We start from the raw sequence: 21445 nt of genomic DNA, 5'->3' as shown, positions 1-21445 counted from the left end.
TATTTCTTCACTCAATGCCAGGGGACTAGGGAACACTTTAAAACAGAAAGCCATTTTTTTTTTATTCAAGAGACTCTGATAATGCCTTTTTGGATATTCCAGTGGGGATTTATTTTTTAAAACTTTTTTGTTCTCATGCTTCTCAGCACTCTGACTGTGGGTGTTTGTAGACTCAAAACCTTATTTGCTGGTAAACTTCCTTGTACAGTTAATTCTGTTATGACAGCGTCAGCACTGTATCCTTTATGGACTCAGTGAAAATTTTCGTCCCATCACATTAGCTGAGGTTCTTGAATCAATCAATGTTTAAAGGTTAATAAATCATTGTGTTCATACAAGAAAACTTCACTGTAAACTTGAATCTGATCTTTATTTAAAGATTTTTGTTTGGATTTTTTGCTTTTGAGAAGCAATATGAAAATGTTTACTTTGCAAACAAATAATTTTGCTTGCCAAATATTTTAATCACAAATGCAAGATTCTGAAAGTTATCGACCAATTTTTATTTTACTTTCAAGACAATATTAAGTTCTATATTAAATCCTTTTCTAACTCCTTAACAACTAAAACTATGAATGCTCAATTTTTTCTATAATTTTTATGTTTTGTAGAAAATATTTTGTTTATTGTTGTGATCGGTTAAATTTTTTTCCATTTATTTATTTGTAATTTAACAGTTTTTTGTTTTGTTTTTTTATTATTATTCTCTCTCTCTCTTCTGAATTGTAATTGCAATGTATCATTTGGCCATCCGTGAAACCCTGGCTCTTTTCTTTGACACGTTTTTTTTTTTTGTATTCACCAAGAAAACTTTTAATAAAAAATAAAGAAAAAAAATATAAATAAATAAAATTGTCCATTCAAAAATGCAGTATAAAATCTAATCTAGAGCATAACTATCTTTTTGATTAAACCACACAATGAACACAAGAAAAGGAATATGACATAAAATATTTTATTTTGTTTTTGTAAATGATTCTAAATCTGATTCCACAAACTCCAAAACCCACTCATTGTATACTTCAAAAGAAAAGCTTCATTTTAACATTGGATACTACTATACATGACAAAAAACAAAAAACAAACAAAAGAAAGACAGAAAGAAAAGAAAAATACTGTTAAATGTCTGAATATTTTACATGAAGGGGGGGTCCAAGAAACAAATTTTATTACAGCCAGTCATTGAGAAATCATGTACAATTGATTTGTCAGAAAATTGAAAAAATACATCATGCCACATATAATACAAGCTCAGGACTGTTCAAGAATACCAAAAATTGCAGTCCACATTAGTTGTGCACATGAAAAACCTTCATTTCAAACTGGTCTGCAAAGTGCTACTACCAGGTTTGAATTATTTCATTATTTAATTGTGTTTATGACATCATACCATGATTTTTACTTTTACCAACACCAAAATAAGTTATCTTTTATTCTTTTATGTAAACAAGAAAGAAGCATACTTAGCATTTCATGAAATGTCTACACATTACGTTTTCTGAATGTGAAAGGCATTGAACTTCATCTCTGCAGTTCTAAACGTGAGTCTATGCTGTGTAGCGTTAAGAACAGCTCGTGAGCACTATTGAGATCTTTCAAATGCATCATGGGTGGCTTCAAAAGGGAATTCAGAGCGCACATTAATCTGATGAACAGAGTTAAGATTTCACAATAAGAACGATTGGTGCTCGTTTTGTGAAAATATATAAAAATGGCAAAAAAGCAAAAGTAAGGAAAAAGATCAAGTGGTCAGATCAGTTTTACAATATTGATTCTACATTCTAAATACAACAAAAATACTCTGAATTCATCTTTTCTTTTTTCTTTTTTTTTTTTTACAGAATCTGTACAATTATATACAATACATACACTCAAAATGATATCTTGACATCCTTCTTAAATACTTTTTTAAAATCTTTTTTCTTTTTTTAATCAAAATTTCATTTTGTTGCAAACAAGCAAAAGGTCACCCAGACAGCTATGATAAAGTTAAGGTAACATTTGGTCGAGTATTTAAAAACGTTCATTTATAGACGGATATTTACACATCATATAAAGTAACATGTTCTGACCAATCGGCAGGCTTTCCCAGCAGCTTGACTCTCTGCTTTTCCATATCTTTAAAAAATAGCTTCAGTCAATAATAAATACAAAAGCTGTCTCTTATTTTACAGAAATCAAAACAAAGGAAAAAATAAACTGACTCATGGAATCAAGTATTTAAACGGTATCTTTCTGTTTTAGTGCAAGTTAATAATTCCCTTAGCTTCATCCCTAAGGAAGTCTTCTCAGTACATTCCTTGTTCAGTGGTGTCTACATTTCTGTAATTATAAGTGTATAAATTTGTGTGTGTATATATATATATATATATATATATATATATATATTATACCCAGAGGACCTGCCTCTTTATATCTAAATAAGGCTGCGGCCAGCACTTTTAAGCCTAAGCCCACCTGAAAATCATGTTTACCACTTAATCGCCAACTGCCAGAGCGCATCGTCTCGTCTCTCATGCAGAAAAAAATACATTTTCATTTACATTGTCTTTGCAATTAAGATTTACCAGTGTGCAGCCTGTTTTATTTTAGGTGAAGGTGCTCAATTATAAACTATATCAACTCTTCCGCCACTGAACCAAAACCGACCCCTGGAGTCATTTTAACTTTATGAATACCAGGCTATTATGCCTTTAATAGCCCCTAAGACTCTGAGGTCCACATCATGGCCTAACAATGTTTTTTTTCTTGTCTGTCATTATATAGATATAGAATTGACTTAGTTTCCTGGGTCTAAACAATAATAAAAAGGAATGCATGTGTTGAATTGTCAATTGTTTCACTGATATCTTTCAGTTCATCCATTTCCGGCAGTTAACTGCACCACAGTGACAAGGGATTTTATGCTGATCATCCTCCAGATCAAACTTGTAGTCATAACATAACTGAAAAAGAAAAAAAAAAAGTGAAAAGAATGTTAAATGTCCATGTCATTGGGCAGCATTTTATAGATGTGGGGAACAAATTCCTAAAAGACTGGTGGAATATATTAGTCTCACCTCTTCGCCTCTCTGGATTCTGCGGTTGGAGCTGATGATGATTTTGTGATCTCTCTCAAAGGTCACAACCTCAGCAATGCAGTTGGGTCCACAGGAGTGGTTAATGTACCTGGTGGATAAAAGGAATGGAACAGATTAAGCAAGTGAGGCCAAAGCATGTGAATGCAAATGTTGTTAGCTATGCAAGACTGGTTTTGTGTGATGTTGCAGTCTGCTGTGCGTTAAAAAGCACTTCGTAGCATAATTCACATATGCACTGCTTTCTCAGCAAAGACTTTTTTCTTACAGGTCAACAGCTTTCATGATGGACAAACTTTTTGTTTCTGAGCAAGTTCAAGTTGACACTAAAAACTAGCTATATGAACACTTACAGACATGTAAAGCCTAGGCCAAGCATGAGTGTTTGTGTACTTGTGTAGGTTTCTAACTTTGGGGTCTAAAGATAACATTGCTGGCATGTTAAAAAAAATTCAAGTTAATGTTTCACCTTGCAGGTCCTCCTGAAATAGTCGCATCGATTACATGCTCACTATTGATGCGAAACATGTAGACTCCACGATTCTGAAAACCAAAACCAAACCTCAATGAATAACACATGGACTTAACACGCACTTGTTCAGCATGACTTATTATTTTAGATTCAGTCTGCTCATAATGTATACCTGTGCCTCGTACATCTTCTCTCTTCTGTTTGCCACTTCATTGCGAATGATGGTACCAATGTATTCGATAACCATGGTGTCTTTCTCAATTTCCCTTGCAGCATACAGCCCTAAACCCTGAATTAAAATAATACAAAAACTCAAATTATTACAGGTTTTTGTCAAGGTGGAACCACACACACATATATAGAGTGTGTGTGTATCTATATCTATACACACACACACACTAGGGATGTCCCAAACAGATCTCAAAGATCGGGCTAATCCAGGTTTTTTTTTTTTACTGATCGGTATCTGCTCTCCTCAGCCCGATCCTTATTTGTGTCAGCTGTAATGCCGGTGTTGTGCAATAGGTGGAAGTATCTGCCTTCAGTAGATTTACCAAAAGCCATTAAAAGGAAAAGGAGAAGTAATGTGTGCACGTGACGCACGAGAAGAACCAGTGATATTTGATGCTCACTTCTGAAACTATCACTCATTCATTTATTGTTTACCTTTCATCTGCCGTCAGACTATCTGAGATGTTGTAGCCATAATACACTGCTATGAGCTGCGTATTGCTTCGGATTTGACTGAAAGACTTGCATATTGACACCGCAAGCTTCATGTTTTCTAACCATATCTACACTTTTTTACCTTTATGTTTCCATTGTTCTGCTTATTATATATCTACACATGTATTACATCAATAGTCCCATATTCTACCAATGTTTTTATACAGTATGTGCAAATATATACATAGCGAGAGTGTATCATATATATGCACACACACACTGCTTTTACTCTCTGTAAAACTCTGTATATATTGGATTTTCTTAACTTTAATGTACTTGAATCAAACACTTGGAATGTACTAAGTATTGGATCGGGACTCGGTATCAGCAGATACTCAATATTAAATGACTTGGACTGGATCGGGGGCACAATAAACCTGATTGGGACACCCCTACTATAGACTGCAGAAACCGTATGGACAGTTATGTTTATTCCACACATAATATCTTTTTAGCTTCTAAATCCCATGAGATCATCATTTTCTCTAAACTCTCAGCCATAATGATCTTTCTACCTGTATGCGTGAACGAGCCAGGTAGACGTTAGACTTCCACTCAGCCTTCATACGACGGTACTGAAAGGACTTGGAATAGAAAAACTGCTTGCTGTATGGGGCAACACCACTCTCAGCCAGGTTCCCAGAGCTCTGCAGGGTCTTAGAGAAACTACTGCTGGTGAGGGTATGAGGCCTGCATCAGAAACATAAGCATATGTTCTTCATTTCAATCAAACTGGACTGACTCATATTCAAAACCATTTTTAAGTAATTTTTTCAAACATTGTAAAGATATTTAAGCTGTATGCTTCCGTTAATGATTATTTCAATACCGGCATTGCATTTTTCTGCTAAAGTGGGCCAAACATTATATTAGAAATACTCAAAATAGTATACTAAAGTTATTATACTCATTAAAAAAAAATTCTGCTACTATAGTGAATCTACAGTGCCACAGAAAAATGTATTGATTTATTCAGCAGTTTGATTTGAATGTGATGAGAAAGATTCTCATGAAGTAATACAATAAACAGACAACACATGTATGCAAACACACAACATGTACAACAATGTAGTCTGAATCACGAACAAATGACTCCGGATATATGAATTCATTTATTTATTTTTATAAATCAGTTAAAAAAAACTGAACGATCAGTCAGAATTAGTGGTTTGAATCACTGAATCAGCTGGAACTGTTCTTGACTTCACTGAAATGCATGACGTTTTGTCCATATCCAACTCAAAATAAACCACTTCTTATCACTTAGTCTCTCTCTTTTCATATTAAAATGGATTTTTCAATGATTAATCAAGGGTAATGTTAACTCGCAGCAAACCAAGCTCACAGGCTTAAGCGGAAGATGAATGGATGTTCACTCACAGATCACAGGGAAAGCAGGAAATCCAATACAAACATTGGAACACAGACGAAAAAGGTTGAAATTATACAGAATACCTTAACACGGACCTCTTGACATGTGTGCAGGCTTTTGGTTCAGAGCGGGCACATCCAGAAGGGTTGATGGCCAAGGGCAGCTGCATCAGCGGGTTTTGGCCATAACGAAACGTGTACTTCTCACATGCTTCAACTCCAGGAAGCTAAAAAGCAAGGATTAATGTTACAATACCATTACTAAGAAAGGAACGCTTACAAAAAAATCTATCCATCTATGAACACATGCACGCACACAAACACACAAATCTTAATTAGATTTTATGAACAGTTTTTTTGTGCAATGGTAATTCTCATATATGGTTTTCGTAAGGGTCCTAGTAACTAAAGTTTATTCTAGAGCAATTGTGATACAGAGACTCCTGGCCTGTCACACCAACAAGAGACCTGTTCCATTACCCACACTTGTGTGGTCTTGGCCACTTTTATAGCACATGCAAAAGACAGGAAGTACTGAAGACTGTCCTAGTTCTGAGAAATGCCAAAGCTCAGTGACCTTAATGCACACTAAATACATTTTACAAAATCTAATGCTGCTTTTGTATTATATTTTATAAGACTTTCTCAAATTATTTTTATCAATACATTTTGTCTGTTACTTAGGTACTACTTTTAAAAATGAAAATTTAAAAGTGCTAAGTATTGAAAATCAAAATGGGTGAATAAAGCTATGTAAAAACTTCATATGTAAAAGTCATATGTACATTTGCAGTCTTCATGCACACTTGAAACATAATACCAGAGATATGTCATGTAAGTAGAAAAGTGAAATGTGCAAAGACCACTGGGTACTGGTACAGACCCAAAAGTTGTAGACATCCATTCAACAATGAGATTTTAAAAGAAGGTGGCCCATTTGTGCTTTATAGAAATCTAATTTTATTTTTCCACTCGAAATAAAATCTACCACATCTCTTTCCACACCCACAAAATACAAGTATCCCATTATGCCATTTCGTATATATGGCTTTTATTCCGTGTGTAAAGTAGCTGTATGTGAATGTAAACAATCTGCAAAGTTGCCAAAAGTGCACAATAAATGAAGTTATTGTTTTCCAAAAGAAAGAATCAACTCAGAACAACCTAAACGAGTTGCACTGATTAAAATTCCATTTGTGTGACATCAACAATATACAGGGTAACACATTTGCATAATGCCCTGCCTATGTTCTAGGTTGTGAACAACTTGACATGCCCACAAATATTTGCTGCAGCCTGGAATTGAACTACTGGTTTCGTCTGGTCAGAGGAGAACTGGCCCCCCAACTGAGCCTAGTTTCTCCCAAGGTTTTTTCTCCATTCTGTCACTGATGGAGTTTCGGTTCCTTGCCGCTGTCGCCTCTGGCTTGCTTAGTTGGGGTCACTTCATCTACAGCGATATCGTTGACTTGATTGCAAATAAATGCACAGACACTATTTAAACTGAACAGAGATGACATCACTGAATTCAATGATGAACTGCCTTTAACTGTTTATTTTGCATTATTGACACACTGTTTTCCTAATGAATGTTGTTCAGTTGCTTTAACGCAATGTATTTTGTTTAAAGCACTATATAAATAAAGGTGACTTGACTTGACAAACACTGTAGCTTTGTGTGGTTAACATTACGCCGAGAAGACGCTGAGCCCTACACTGTGAACTTAAATTTATTTTCACTCCCAAAAGATGAGGCTACAAAGAATCAGTGGTTAAAATTCACATCAATACACCCCAATCTTGTTTTGTTTTCCTGTAATTTTACTGATGACTGCTTCTCTAATCTCATGGAGTTCAATGCAGGATTCACAAAACACTTGCTCCTGAAAGATAAAACAGTAATCAGTTCATTTGGACCAGCTGGCTTGATGGAATCACAACCTGTACGTATGATAAATAACAGATGGTTATATTTTCTATCGAGCATTCAAAATAAGGAACTTTTGCAATGGGGGTACCATTTCCGACAAACACACACACACAATGTGGTAAACCAATCACAACAGACTTGGCCATCTGACCAAATCAGTTCATTGAATGAACGCTTTGAATGAAACGTTGGAAAATTTTGAGAAAACTAGTGTTTTTTTGTTTTTTACCTGCATCTATATGCATCTTAAAAGCATGATTTTACTTTCACTTACAGATTCTACAATCCTGGTAACAGCAGATACAGTCAGTCCAAACAGGTCCTCTCCCTTCAGATAAACTGGGAAGAGCTTCAGAGATCCTGTCTCATTCCTTCTCTCCGCCACGGGCTCCAGAACTTTATCCCACACACCTGCACCACAACATTAGGAAATTATTATTAGTTTCTCCACCTCACAGAACAACTGGAGAATTCAACACAATAGACATTTCTCAGACAATGACTTATTTTACACTACAAGGCTTAATGTGCAAATACTTTTTGTAAGGAGAATCAGATATTTTTTTTTTAGATATGATTCAAATATCTGGTCATCTTATCTATGCCCCAAAATAGAAATGTGGAAAAATAGTATTTATATTCTCAGGCATGGTTGTTTATACACTTTCATTGTTGTTTACACACTTGTAGCTAGATCGGTACCAGATATCACTGGGGAAAGAAAAAAACAGAACTGGTTACCAGTGTAAATGCCATTACGTGCTACTGATTACCTTTTGGTGAGGATCCAGTAAGAACCAAATCATCATAACCCTGCTCCACCACACGGATGATAAACTCAGGTTCGCCATCTTTCTCATCGATGGAACACACGTAGTGGCAACGACGGTTGCCATGACGCATGCTCCAGTAGATCCGACTGGCTTCATAGCCCACAGGAAAAATGGCAGACATTGAGTGGAAGGCCTGCATCTGCTGAGGGAGCAGCTGACCAACTGCATGGAATACCAAGCTGCCTACACGGAAGGTGTGTTCTCGCTCACCCCTCTGGATGATGCTGGCAATCTGACGTGCTTCATCCCTCTGTACGTAGACCCTACGGAACACTGCAAAGCAGCGGAGTTCATGCTCTGTCCCTGCCAGCCCAACTCCTATTGAGCCAGTTCCTCGGGGTCTGTGGAGGTGGCACAGCATAGTCTTGTCTTTGAAGAACATGCACTGAGCTTTAAGAGCACAAGTAAAATGGTATGCATTAGTGCAACGCAAGCGGTGACAGCCACTCGTGGCGCCGGTTTGCTGACAGTATGCACATTGCACCGATAGGCCTCTCCTCAGGGCCAGTTCTACGTTAATGAGAGCTCCAGCCTGGGTCTCATACACTTCAGTAGACCACAGGGCACAGTTAAGGTGAACCCATAAGTCCAGATCAAGGTTTAGCAGACGGGCCGGCCCATCAGTGCGCCCGTCACCTTCTTCGTGGCAGAAGCAGCAGCGGCGCAAGTCTCTGGGCATGGGCTCAGGCCTAAGAGATGTTCCCAGTTTTTTCAGTAGTTCATCAACCTCTTCCTCCTCCGGCAGGTGGTGGTTACCCTTAGGCACCATAATTTGAATGCTCCACTTTCTCCAACGTAGAGCTTTAAATTGCTTTCCTAATGAATACCGAGGGTCGTCCCAACCGTTGTGTACTGCTCGTATCCGAGGCTTAAGTTTGACTGTGACCTTTAGAGTATCAGACTTGCTATCTCCTCTGAGTGTCTCAGAAGCAATGGAGGGGAAGGATATTATCGGAGCTGGGGGTGGAGACTGCTTATACTGCAGCTGGGCCAAACAGTGCACATCAAGATCTGATATTTTGTTACTGTACTGATGAAGTACCTTAGTAGGATTCTGCTTGTCCTCGGAGTCAGATGGTGGAGGCAAGTTTGACTGTGAGAGGAAGAGACATCAAAGACAAAAAATTATTTTGAGTTTGCATTCTTTGGACAATAAAACTGAAAACTGCACCAGTGGCACTTCGGTTATATTAAAAATACTGATGAGACAATTTCCTGCTCTCAAAGTCTCATGAAGTTTATGTGAATTTAAACTTTTGACGTTGTTTTAAAAATAACAATGATAAAATACTTTGAGCAAGTTCAAGTAATGAAGTTTGTCATTTTTCTTATTGGCCTCCCGATAACCATTTATGAATTTATGGACACCCTCCTTCAGTAAATAACATGACTTGGCTTTCTAATTACAGTTGCAGATCCCACAAGGTCAGTGTGAAAGCACAACACAAGCTTGCCGTTTTAGTTTCAGGCAGTTGATGACTGTTTGATAACCGTTGATAAATTTGTATTGATTTGTTGTGGTTTTTACTTACCTTGCCATCTACCAATTTAGTCTGTATGGCCGCTGAATAGAGAACAAAGCAGTTATGGCTGCAGAAGACAAGGGTCCCCTCAGCTCTTCTGTGGCCCTGTAGAAAGAACATATGTAAGAGCAGGCTCACCATAGCCAGAAGCTATAAAAAAGGGGGGAAACAGGACATGCCATTTCCCATCTACTGTCGCAAATCATCATTAGATCGTTGTGCCTTACTGGCAAGAGATCAAAGCTTTCATATGTTGCAAACCTCTGTTGATGCCATAAGGAATTCGATTTGCATACTATTAAAAGGAAAGGGAGGGGCTAAGGGTGGGAGACATCAAAGGTGTCCCATGATTTAAACAACCTGAAATGGGCTTAACTGTTTTTGAACTTGGGCATCTCACAGCTTTTAACCAAACATGCTTTGGTACCCACAATCCCTTGGGTAATGTCAGTTAACCCAGTGACTGCAGCAGGGTGGATTTTCATTTCCCATCAAGGACTGAATTAGCATAATTGGAGCACTATTCTGTGCCTCCTTGAAGGACTTTGAGGGGTTTGCACATTTTTAAGTGCTCTGTGGCCCTCGGCTTCAGCCTTCTTCAGTGCTGTGTTCAGAGGATATAGTCTAGGCCCACACCAACTGAGCAAACACGAAGCCCTTAGGTAGTGATATTAGATCTAATGACTTAACAAGGTATCCATGAGAAACTAGAATACATATGCTTTAAATGACAGTCGTATGGTTTAGGTCACGGGTTCCCAAACCTTTTCTGCCGAGCCCCCCTTTTGTAGAGAAAATATTTTCTTCAGTAAACACTGTACTATTGTGAAATGTGTCAATTGAAAATATCTGTTTGAATGTTTTAACATATAATGTATTCCTGTGATCAAAGTTGAATTTTAAGCATCAATTATAGGCTACACTGTAAAAAAGTACTGTGATTTTAAAGTAAAAAACTGTGAAAATGCTACAGTACAAGCCTGTTAAATGGTTAACTGTAATTTCCTGTAAAATGTACAGGGAAAAAACGTAAACGTTCCCAGAATTCTCTGCGTTGCATTTCAAATTTTGTTTCAATTTGATGTTTTTTCTTTGAAATAACTGTTTCTGTGCACTCCAGTGTCACATGATCCTTCAGAATTTTTTTAAATATGCTGATGTGCTACTCCATAACCATTTCTGATTATTTTAATGAGTTTTTTTTTTTTTTTTTTTTACAATTTTTATATGATTTGTCAGAAATAGAACTGGGCATCCGTTTACTGTTAGCTACAACTGATACTGGAGCGCTCAAGTGGGTACTGCGAGTTCAGGTAATTAAAATGCCAAATTAATACCTGCTTATTTATTGGCAGGTCTTTAGTGGACTTTCGAACACCATTTCCAAGAACCACCACCCTGCAATGGGAGCACCACTGTGGTCTAGGCCCTGGACCGCTTCCACCCATCTGATAGTCTGGTCTGACCATAACTGAACCTGGAATATAAGAAAAATATCAAACCTACTAATCATGCAGTTGTCAGAGAACTTAACTGAAGAGATTTCTAACAGATTACATCCATCAAGCTTGTATGTTTTGAAAATATTTTCTGCCTATTAACCCTAATGTGCTGTTACTTTCAGATGTACTTAAATTTGAATCTATGAACATGGTGTTTTAAGCATTATACGTATATGAATACGTATATATATATATACGTATATTCACACAGTTTTTTTTCCCTTCAAATATTCAGATCGATTAATCAAACCAAAGTTTAAAAATGCAATCTTAAAAGTTAGCGATGCCAACCTCTAGACATCTTTTTTTTTCCTCATTGCAAGTTGAAATTATGAGACCCCCCCCCCACAAAGAATGTGATAGCCCCTCCCACCAGAGGTGATGTCATTTATGAAATGTATTGTGCACCTGCTGCAACATACTGCTGAGTCTTATTCCCCTTTTTATATGACTGATTTAACAGTAACTAATGTGGTGAATTAGCATTGATACATTTTATGTTACTATTGAATAATATTATATAGGCCATACAATGTGCGTAGTGATTTTGATATTGCTTTTAATCAGACTGAAACCCGTGCAGGAATAAATATTTAGTCCATCAATAATCAATAATAATAAATTATACAGAAACATCTGTTATAGGCCCCCCTCTACATTTTTTAACAGTAAGCTGAATAAAATTAATGTACCGGTAGGCTAAGAACATGGCTCAGTTCAAACACTGGCATACATCAGCATCGCTAGAATTTTTACAAGCCAAATTCATGTCTTGCAGGAAGGAAATTAACAGTATAAGAACTTGGAGAAAAACATACAATTAAATGAATAACTCTACACTTATAAATGCAACATTTTGAGAAAAAAACTTTCTATACATCTTAACATATCAACTTTTGACTATTAACCAGCGAATCCTTTGTGCTCTATGAGTCTTTTACTGCAGTATTAATGTTAGTGTATTAGGCACAGGTATTCTCAGTACTCAGAAGAGCTAATCTGGACAGTCGTTCTTGTGATATTGTGCTCTGGATAAATGTCTTGATGACTTTCAATTTCGAGAACTATCATTTATCAGTTGCAACTGTTACAAGTGAAGTTAGAAACAACTGAGAGCTGTTGCAACATCAGGGACACTGGGCAGGATAGAGTGGTGTTTGATAACAGCATGCGCAAGATCTGCAAAGGAGCCACACTCAATCTCCTTTATTTCAAAGTTCAGGGCACTTCTGAACAATAGCAACTGCATGAGAAAGTCTGATGACAAGTCGCCATTCACTGAACCGCTAAATCATTTGCCATTTGAAATGGGTCATTGTCAGAGAAGCTCAGCAGTGGACAAGGGCACAAAAATTGTTTGGATGTTCAAGGTTTAGCTATACTGAATTTCATATTTTAATGTGTTAATGCAGAAGCCACATAAAGCATAATGATAATCTAAAAATGTGCTTCATGTGGTAACTTCTAAATAAATTATTTAAACTGTTGTCATTATAAATATATGAGGTTACACCAACAAAACTAAATTTTGGTAAAAGCCCAAGTAGAAATGGCTCTAACATAACTGCACATCACTTTTTACAGAGGGAGGTAAATGTTTAATGTAAAACTCTGTGTTGCATTCATATTCTAGGCTCTATCTTTTAATATCATTGCCTTAATGCATATAAGTCACGTTAAGTGTAAAAATATCCACTACAATTACCATGCCATAGAAGTACACTGTTTATATTAAGTGAAATGTGAGAGAAAATAGATTTCCCTGCTTGTTGTTTAGAACATTAAGCCACGTCAAGAGTTTTTCATGCGCTTTTCCACTTAACTGCACTACCTATGTACTTACATCTCACGTCTTTTGCAGTGTCTTTGAGCATGACACGGCATCCTAAAAAATGTGGCCCTCAAGTCAAAAGTAGTAAATAATAAAAAAAAAGAACAGAGAGAGACCATGTATTTTTTTTTCCAAATTCCACATCCGCGTCTTGTTTTTTGAAAGCAAAAAAACATACTTTGTGATTTAAGAATGCCTTTTAGAAAGTAACCGCGGGGACTGCAAGCGTGTGTCATACACCAGTTAATGTGAACTATAATTGCATTTATAGTTCACTTCTGTCTTTAAAATGTATTTTCAAATTTATTTGAAACTCAAAACAGAGACCTTGAGAATTTCAAGCAACCAAAAAGTATTTTTTGGCTTTGTGCTCCGATTTAAAATTACACATGAACATTAAAAACAGCCAATAAACCCAACAGATAGCACCTCAAAAGGGGTCTTTAAACCATTTGTAACATTTAAGTACTTCAAGATGTTTCTGCAAAATGCAGCCCTGAGATACTAAGTCAAAATCAATGCATCTAGAAGTCTGTCTGCTGATGTGGTTAAAATAAGTGCCTGTCTTGTTTTATATATACTCACCCTCGATGAATGCTTGTTGTGATAGCGGGGCACCTGGTGGTCTGTGGAACCTCATACCAGGTTGTTGGTGGAACAGGGCAGTTTGAGAGGGAACCTTAAGTCCACTCAACATGTCTATTGAGCTGCGGTGCTCTTGGCCTGGACAGCGTATCACCTCAAAGTTCCCAGGTATGGACACACAAAGCATGTTCGCCAATCTTGACACAACTCCTTGAATGTTCTGGGACACAAGCAGACATATGGACAGAGATGAGATGTAAACAGTCTTGCTTTGAACAAGTCATTACTGCTACAGAATGGATAATATAATTGCAGACACTCACTTGTGCTGCCACTGGGTTCAGGGTAACAGATACAGATACCAGGTCTGTTTGTGAGCATGCAGAGAGCTGTTCAAATTGTGACGCAAAGAAACTGCTTGGTGGCTCGGTCTTGACTTCCCACTCCCTGGCTTCAGAACCTAGAGGCAAAACAACAAGGTTGCTCATACCAACACACAGAACACACCAATATTAAATTAGACTCAACTTTTTAAAACAATATGTTACTGCATCGAATATTTATGCAATATTGCACAAGCAATTATGCTGTTGTACAAAACATTAGCATGTTTGTGATCCAGGTATCTTAGGATGATAGAATACAACAATCAGGTTCTGAAAGCTTTGAGGTTATCAATCGATTGTATATACTTTAGTTGTACTAGGGCTGCACGATTAATCGCATCTGACTGTCATGCATGACAATCACATGCGATTAATCGTGCAGCCCTAAGTTGAGCCAATCTGTTTTTCATTAATTAGGCTTATTTTACAGAATATTCCACCAATCGGCACCAAAATAAATGTTTAGCTCCACCCACCTCCTGAAGCACCATGAATAAGGTAATCAAGCCTGTCTTCCTAAGCTCTCAAAATATTCAAATGATCTGTATAGACATGTTTTTCAAATAATTAATTCTTTAGATATGACCAACAACTTTAAATGAAGATTATTATATTTATCCATAATTTTTAATTTAAAGTATTGCCATTCCCAAACCATCAAATAATTGTACTTCTTTCCCTTAGTAAAGCAGTTAAGTACACAGTCTTGTGCCTTTGCCTTTTTGTCAGATTTTTCTATAATGTTGTAATACTCTTTGTAGCTGGTAGGATTGGTTCATGGCTTATAATGCTTTAACAAAGGCTTCTTTAAGAATCCCTACAGGAAAAAATGAAAGGAAAAAATGCTTCCAAAACCAGCATTGCTAAAAAAGGAGGCAGGCACTGTTTCACTCAGTTATGTTTACCTTCTATGGATAGATACAGACGACAGATGCCAGCACATTATATAAGTGTCACCCCATTATCTTTTACTTTTTGCTTGATCCATCATTGCTTTAAAACAGCTTTCACAATAGTTGTGCACATGCAATGTCTTAAAATACTATCTCAGCAGGTAGCTTACTAGGTTTTTAATAGTCTTTCTTATTAGTCTCTTCAGATTACCTTTACCACTGGCACTGCAAATTATGGGGATGACTGGAGAGACAGCAGGGGATGGCGGCTCCTCTTTAACTCTAGAGAGATCTGGATAACGGCTGATTTCCATGCCAACAACACTCTCAGGAGAGGATGATGGGACGTAACTGTCTGGAGTGTCCCTGTCAACACAATGATCCTGACCCCTATTAAAGACACACAGAACCATTATATACATACTAACCTAAACCAAGACTTTATGGTCAACAATGGATAGTCTCAGGGTCAGACAGCTCACCTATAAACCAGTGATCTGATGCATATTGCAACTAGATGTGCTTGAGCACAAATGCTTATTTAAAAGGTAGGTGGGGTACTTGGCCAGAAAAAACTATATGGCCAGACATCTGGCTACAGACTAAACAATGTGTAAAAAGTCCCAAAAACTGACCGAAGTTCCTCCTGATTGTTGTGGGGTGGAGTGGGAAGTGAAGCAGGAACATCAACAGTCTTTGGGCCCTGAGTGATGGTGTCCCCCAACAGGTCATCTTCAGCTTTGAATGTAGTAGTGAGGTGCTTCTGACCCAAACATTTAGAAACTGAGACATAATCACAAACAAATGGGGTTTTTAAAATAGCTAATGTATTATTTGCAATATATAAGAATAGTGTTGTCACGGTACCAAAATTTCAGTATTCGGTACCGATACCAGTGAAAATCCACGGTTCTCGGTACCAATTTCGGTACCAAAGCAAAACACAAAAATATGCTAATTAAAAAATAATAACTTTTAGCACTAAAAATAAAACCAATGCCATTCTTTATACTTATTTACAACTGTGTTTAAAGTTTACAAGTTATATAATTATGAAAAACAGTAAACAAGTTTCACCCAAATTTAATTTGTCTTTTAATTTATGAAATTTAAACACATTTTATTTTTGGTAAATAAAGGGGATTTGCTATTAAAATTAAAACATGGAAGAAATATTGTGATTTATTTATTGTGATTAGTTTACATATAGTGTGTCGATTCAGCATGGTAAGACTCTCGCTCTCTCTCTCTTTGCATGTGTGAGAAACAGCGCTATCAGTAAAGCGACGGTGACTCGTGCGCCTTCACAAAGAGTTTACAGAGCATCAAATACAGGTGCGCTGTGCGTCCATTGAGATGAACTGAAAAGTTCAGATCGCTTGATGGAGAGAGAACTCTGAAGCTCAGATGCTGAAATTAATGCAAGCGTCGTGCGCTTCAGTCTATGTAGTAAACAAACCCGCACGTCTCTGTCATTCATTAATTCACACAGAGACGCGCAGAACACGGATTCATATTTCAAACAACTTTTGCGGCTTAACATTTACAGATACTGGTCCATATGGAGATTTGATTTGATTAATTTATGCTAACTTTGACAAATTCCACAACTGTCCATATTAAAATGTAAGTTTCATTTTCATGACTGGATTTTGAGATTCCGTCCTTATTTTCTGCTTCGCGGAAATCATAGCGCTGAACCAGGTTTGAACGGGACCTCGGTACTACTGGTACTTAAAGAAACCTGGTACCGTCACATTTAAATTTTTTTAGTACTGACTTGGTACGGAAGTACCGGGTCTTTTGACAACACTATATAAGAAAAAAGGAAAATACCTACACTATAATATAATAAATTAAATCTGTGTTTTAAACATTTTCATATTTTCTTATCTATGGTGAACTTTAATAAGAAGTTTTTGTTTTTATCCAGTGAAAAGGGGTGCTTTACCTTCAGAAATTGCTACCCATAGCTACCTTCATGAAAGCTATTTTACTATCTATTCTGTCTAAATCTGTTTTAAAACAATATGATTGAAACTGCCATTAAAAACATACCAAACTACCGCATATTCAACTTACTAAACTTACCAATGTTAAAAAAATTAGCATAAATTATTTCAGGCAGTTTATACACTTAACGCTTACCCATAAATTCTGCCTTCCTGGTCAGTTCTTCTGCCGTGGCAAAACCATTCAACAACTTCTGCTTGGCTACAGGTGGAGGTGTGGGGGGAAGTGAGGCAGGAGGCGTTGGAGGATTGCTAAGATTGTTCTGCTACACGACCAAACAAGCAATAAAAATAAAACAAAAAAACATTTTGGTAAAGCCAATAAATCTGTAAATTCACCATGTCTACACAACATAGCCACTGTACAGTCGGAAGTGAAGGACATAAGAGCCAAACCTTATAGATGAGTTGCGAGTAGTAATCAGACACTCCATTCAGTGATGCACTTCCAAAAGATCCAGAGAGCCTGTTCTCTCCATTAAGCTGCCCACTGCCATATGGGGGGAAATGTGCAAAGTTGACACCAATCAAAGGCTCCATCAGGGGAAGCATAGACAGATGCTGTAAGGATGAGAATGGAGGACACATGATTTGAGTAAAAAACAACAGTATTGTACAAACATGAATGTGATGATGTCCCCAACCAATGCCAACATCTCACTAGCTAATTTGCCGGGTTCAGCCGTAAGCCAAGATGGGAATTAACATAAGTGTTCTACAGTGCATAAGCTCTTATTAAACTACTATCCACAGATAACCATAATAATAAATAAGTTACCACATCAAATGCCTAGATTGTATAGCACTACATAACGATCATAATTATGCACAGTTTATTTTCAGTTATTTCTGACATAGAAGATCCTTAACATAAGTTGATCTTGAGAGTGGGTGTTTACCTGCTTGAGCTGAGTCATCAGTGTGTCTGTGTTGGTGTACACCGCCTGTCTCTCTTCATCATCCTTCTTCCTCTTCTTCCAGCGTGACAGCGGTTTCTCAAGTCCATTCTTTGGTGTCCGCTTGTTGCGCTGTTTTCTTTTGCATTGATCTGGCACAGAAGGCTCCAAATCTGGATTGCCTGTCAAATGGCTGTTTAAGCCACTCTATAGACAATAAACAATGCTTTCAGGTCCAAGAAAAGACAGACCAGGACAAGCTAACATACAATCAATCAAATCTATCTTTACAATTTCACAATTCAGTTCTTTTTGACAACTTACTTATAGACACACACACATATATACCTATATATATATACCTCTATATATACATATATATATATACACATATATATACACATATACACACATATATATATACACATATACACACACACACATATATATATATAGAGTGTGTGCATGTGTGGGTGGGTACAGAAGTAGTGTAGATAGTGTATTAGTACACTAATATGTGATCTCTGAAAGTACACTTTTACATCAGCCAATAAAACATTTAAAACAAAAATAGAACTTAAGTAATTAGAACTAACATGCATATTTGTAATATTTTACAGATTTTAGGAATAATGGTAGTGGAGATTAAGACATTGTGGGTCATTGAGTGGTTCTTGAGGAGCGGTAAGTATTGATGATCAATTAGTATTGATAAATAATTGATGATTATTAATCAAGTTGTCTGCGTTTGTTCTGATTAGCTGAAATCAAAACAGGAATGGTAATATGTGAGTGCCAGCCAATGAGATTGACGTTTGCATATTCAGGCCATAACCAAAGGAACCAAGAGTTGCTTCTGTTTGTTCTTAATACCAATTTATGAGTAATTCTAAATTAACTCCATTATTTTGACAAAAATAAAATAGAGAATATTACTTAATGCAGCACGACGATTCTGTATGGTAAGTGTATGGTAAATATGACTCTCTCGCTTTGTCTCACATGTGTAAGAGAAACAATGAGCACTCACAGCTAAGCGATGGCAAGACAGGCACCTTCACACTAGATTTTACAGTGCATCAATATGCTGCATTCAGATGAACTGAAAAAGTGTGCTTTATGGATCGCTTGACAAAAATCAGTCAGTGTTCAGTAAGTGAAAATATATCTATGATATATCTTAGCCTCTAACTCACACACTGATGAGTGAAACTAACAATTTATTAGCCAATGGCTAATATTATACATAACTTAGTTGCCCAGCATGAAAATTTAGTTGCATATGCGAGTAATTTATTTGCATTTTACAGGTTTGTTCCATGACTCCACAATCACAAAAGTGTTTGCATGTTCAAGATATGATTTTTAGCTTCATGTATTTAGTAGTGTAGGGAGGTAACCATAAAGCTCTTACCGAAAAATCTGTGCTTTCCAGTCTTAAAGAGCTTTTTCTATCTGTCAGCCCTTCATCCTCTGACCGTATACTGTCCTTGGACATCTGATGTAAGAGAGGTGTTGAGGAAAGAGGAGGGGTGCTTTTGTTCTTTAGAAGGTGTTTGAGTAACTCATTCCCAGTGTCCACTTTAGTGGTCTGAGATGGACTCTGGGATGGTGGGGTGTTGGAGATTATCTCATTGCTCTCTTCTGTCTTTACTATGCTGGCTCCTCCTGAATTATGGCCAGTCACTGCCTCTAACTCAGCCTTCTGGCACACACTGGCTTCTAACTTTTCCAGCTTTATTTCATAGAGGAGGCCTCGCTCTGCATCCAAGCCCATGCTGAACTGTCGGCCTAGTGGAGTACCTCCAGAGAGTGGGTTCTCCAGCTCTGAGGATGGTGCCAGGCCAGTCATAGAACATACAGTGTTGGAAAACTCTGAAGTGTCCTGTTCTCCCATGATGGCAACACTACGAGTTGGGGTGGAAGAGGTGTCTGATACACACGGTGTAAGTGGGGCAGTTATGTCAGAATGAGGTGTAGAAGGAGTTTTGACTGAATCTGCATCATCATCCAGCTTCTTCTTTCGACTCCTTTTCTTTTTTCCCTTCTCCTCAGGGATGATGTTGGAGTAGAGCTGGATGAGGGACTGTCCTGACCCAGTGAAATTAGGAGGTAAAGGGGTTGTGGAATCCATACTAAATGATGAAGCTTCACCTCTGCTGTGGGGTGGCATTCCATGCCCTCCAAACCCAGGTGCACGTGGCTGACCTAGTGAGAAACCACGCATCATGGGGTTCTTAGGTTGAAAATTAGGAACCATATCTGGGCCAAAGGAGCCATTCCCTGGCCTAGGTCTGCGCTCGCCACCTTGCAAATAGGTTTGACTATTTGGACCCACAAAGTCTAATGGCATATTTCCTTGTTGAGAGAACACTGGGCCCAATTGCTGTTGAGGCCTGGGTGTCTGCATTAATTCCTGTGATAGGTCAGAATTATGGAAGGGCATCTGGGCAAGACTCCCCCTATTATTGTCGGGGCCATGACCCAAGCCCTGCTGCTCCAGCTCTAGCCTCTGCAATGCCCTTTGTCTCTCCACTTCCTGCATAAGCTGCACACGCTGTTTTTCCTGCTGCTCTCGAAGGCGCTCTCGACGCTCCCGCTCCTGGAAGCCTTCACTAAATGGATTATTATCATCAAACTTCACATGAGGTGCACTACTGCTGGATCCTCCACTATTACCACTATTACCTCCACTATTACCTCCAGTGCCAGGCTGCCCAGGTTTACCCCCTGGAACCATAGGGGAAGGTGGCTGTGCCTGGAGAGGCTGGGTGGGGTTAGGAAGTGGCATTTGAGGGGGCAGGTGAGGTGGGATGCTGGGTCCACCCATTGGTCCGGTGGCACCTGAATGCCAACCTGGCACATTGGGCATGTGAGTAGGCTTGCCAAAGTGAGGTTGTTGCATGGGCAACATAGAACCCATTATTGGCTGGCCCATTGGGGGTCCAACAGGCATCATTCCAGGGCCCTGTGCTTGGATTCCTGGCATGGCCTTCACTGGACCCATCACACCAGGTTGGAGGCACTGTTGCTGTTGTTGCTGCTTAACACGATATTCCTCAATGAGCTCAGCATGTTCTTTTTGTTGCTTCCGTATCTGAATGAGAAATTGAGAGAGAAATAAGTGTGAACTAGAGATAAAATTCTGTTTATATTATTCTGAAAAAGGCTGACCAAATAGATAGGTAGACAGTGGTAATGTCATATAATAATCAGGAATTTAGTTTCTCTGAGGGATGTGAATTTGAGATGATTTCAAAACACAAAACACTATTGAAAGTGAAAATATTGATAATCATGTTTACAGAGGCACACACAAATTTGTTACAAAAAATGATATCTTGAATGAGTATATTCATCCCCCTTACATCATCTGCTATCAATAAACAACAGCAAATAGCAAATCAT

The 21445-nt window shown here is 37.8% G+C and overlaps 1 protein-coding gene across 1 annotated transcript in view; it reads right to left on the bottom strand.

Annotated features, from left to right (window-relative positions):
• Positions 1–939: 939 nt before the first annotated feature.
• The window catches only part of LOC132124499 (histone-lysine N-methyltransferase 2C-like), a 170387-nt gene continuing 149881 nt past the window's right edge, over positions 940–21445 (bottom strand). Inside the window, exons 44-61 of the mRNA XM_059535560.1 lie at positions 19452–21134; positions 18041–18244; positions 17538–17702; positions 17278–17407; positions 15765–15912; positions 15341–15519; positions 14174–14310; positions 13851–14070; positions 11270–11409; positions 9942–10037; positions 8350–9502; positions 7851–7987; positions 5731–5873; positions 4791–4965; positions 3722–3838; positions 3547–3620; positions 3060–3168; positions 940–2945 (exon numbers count right to left, since the gene is read on the bottom strand). Coding sequence (XP_059391543.1) covers positions 2853–2945; positions 3060–3168; positions 3547–3620; positions 3722–3838; positions 4791–4965; positions 5731–5873; positions 7851–7987; positions 8350–9502; positions 9942–10037; positions 11270–11409; positions 13851–14070; positions 14174–14310; positions 15341–15519; positions 15765–15912; positions 17278–17407; positions 17538–17702; positions 18041–18244; positions 19452–21134 — 5103 coding nt within the window. The 3' untranslated portion in view covers positions 940–2852. The remainder of the gene's footprint in view (positions 2946–3059; positions 3169–3546; positions 3621–3721; positions 3839–4790; positions 4966–5730; positions 5874–7850; positions 7988–8349; positions 9503–9941; positions 10038–11269; positions 11410–13850; positions 14071–14173; positions 14311–15340; positions 15520–15764; positions 15913–17277; positions 17408–17537; positions 17703–18040; positions 18245–19451; positions 21135–21445) is intronic.

This window comes from Carassius carassius, chromosome 42 (assembly GCF_963082965.1).
Source record: "Carassius carassius chromosome 42, fCarCar2.1, whole genome shotgun sequence".
NCBI lineage: Eukaryota > Metazoa > Chordata > Actinopteri > Cypriniformes > Cyprinidae > Carassius > Carassius carassius.
This window is presented reverse-complemented; position numbering and strand designations above follow the sequence as displayed.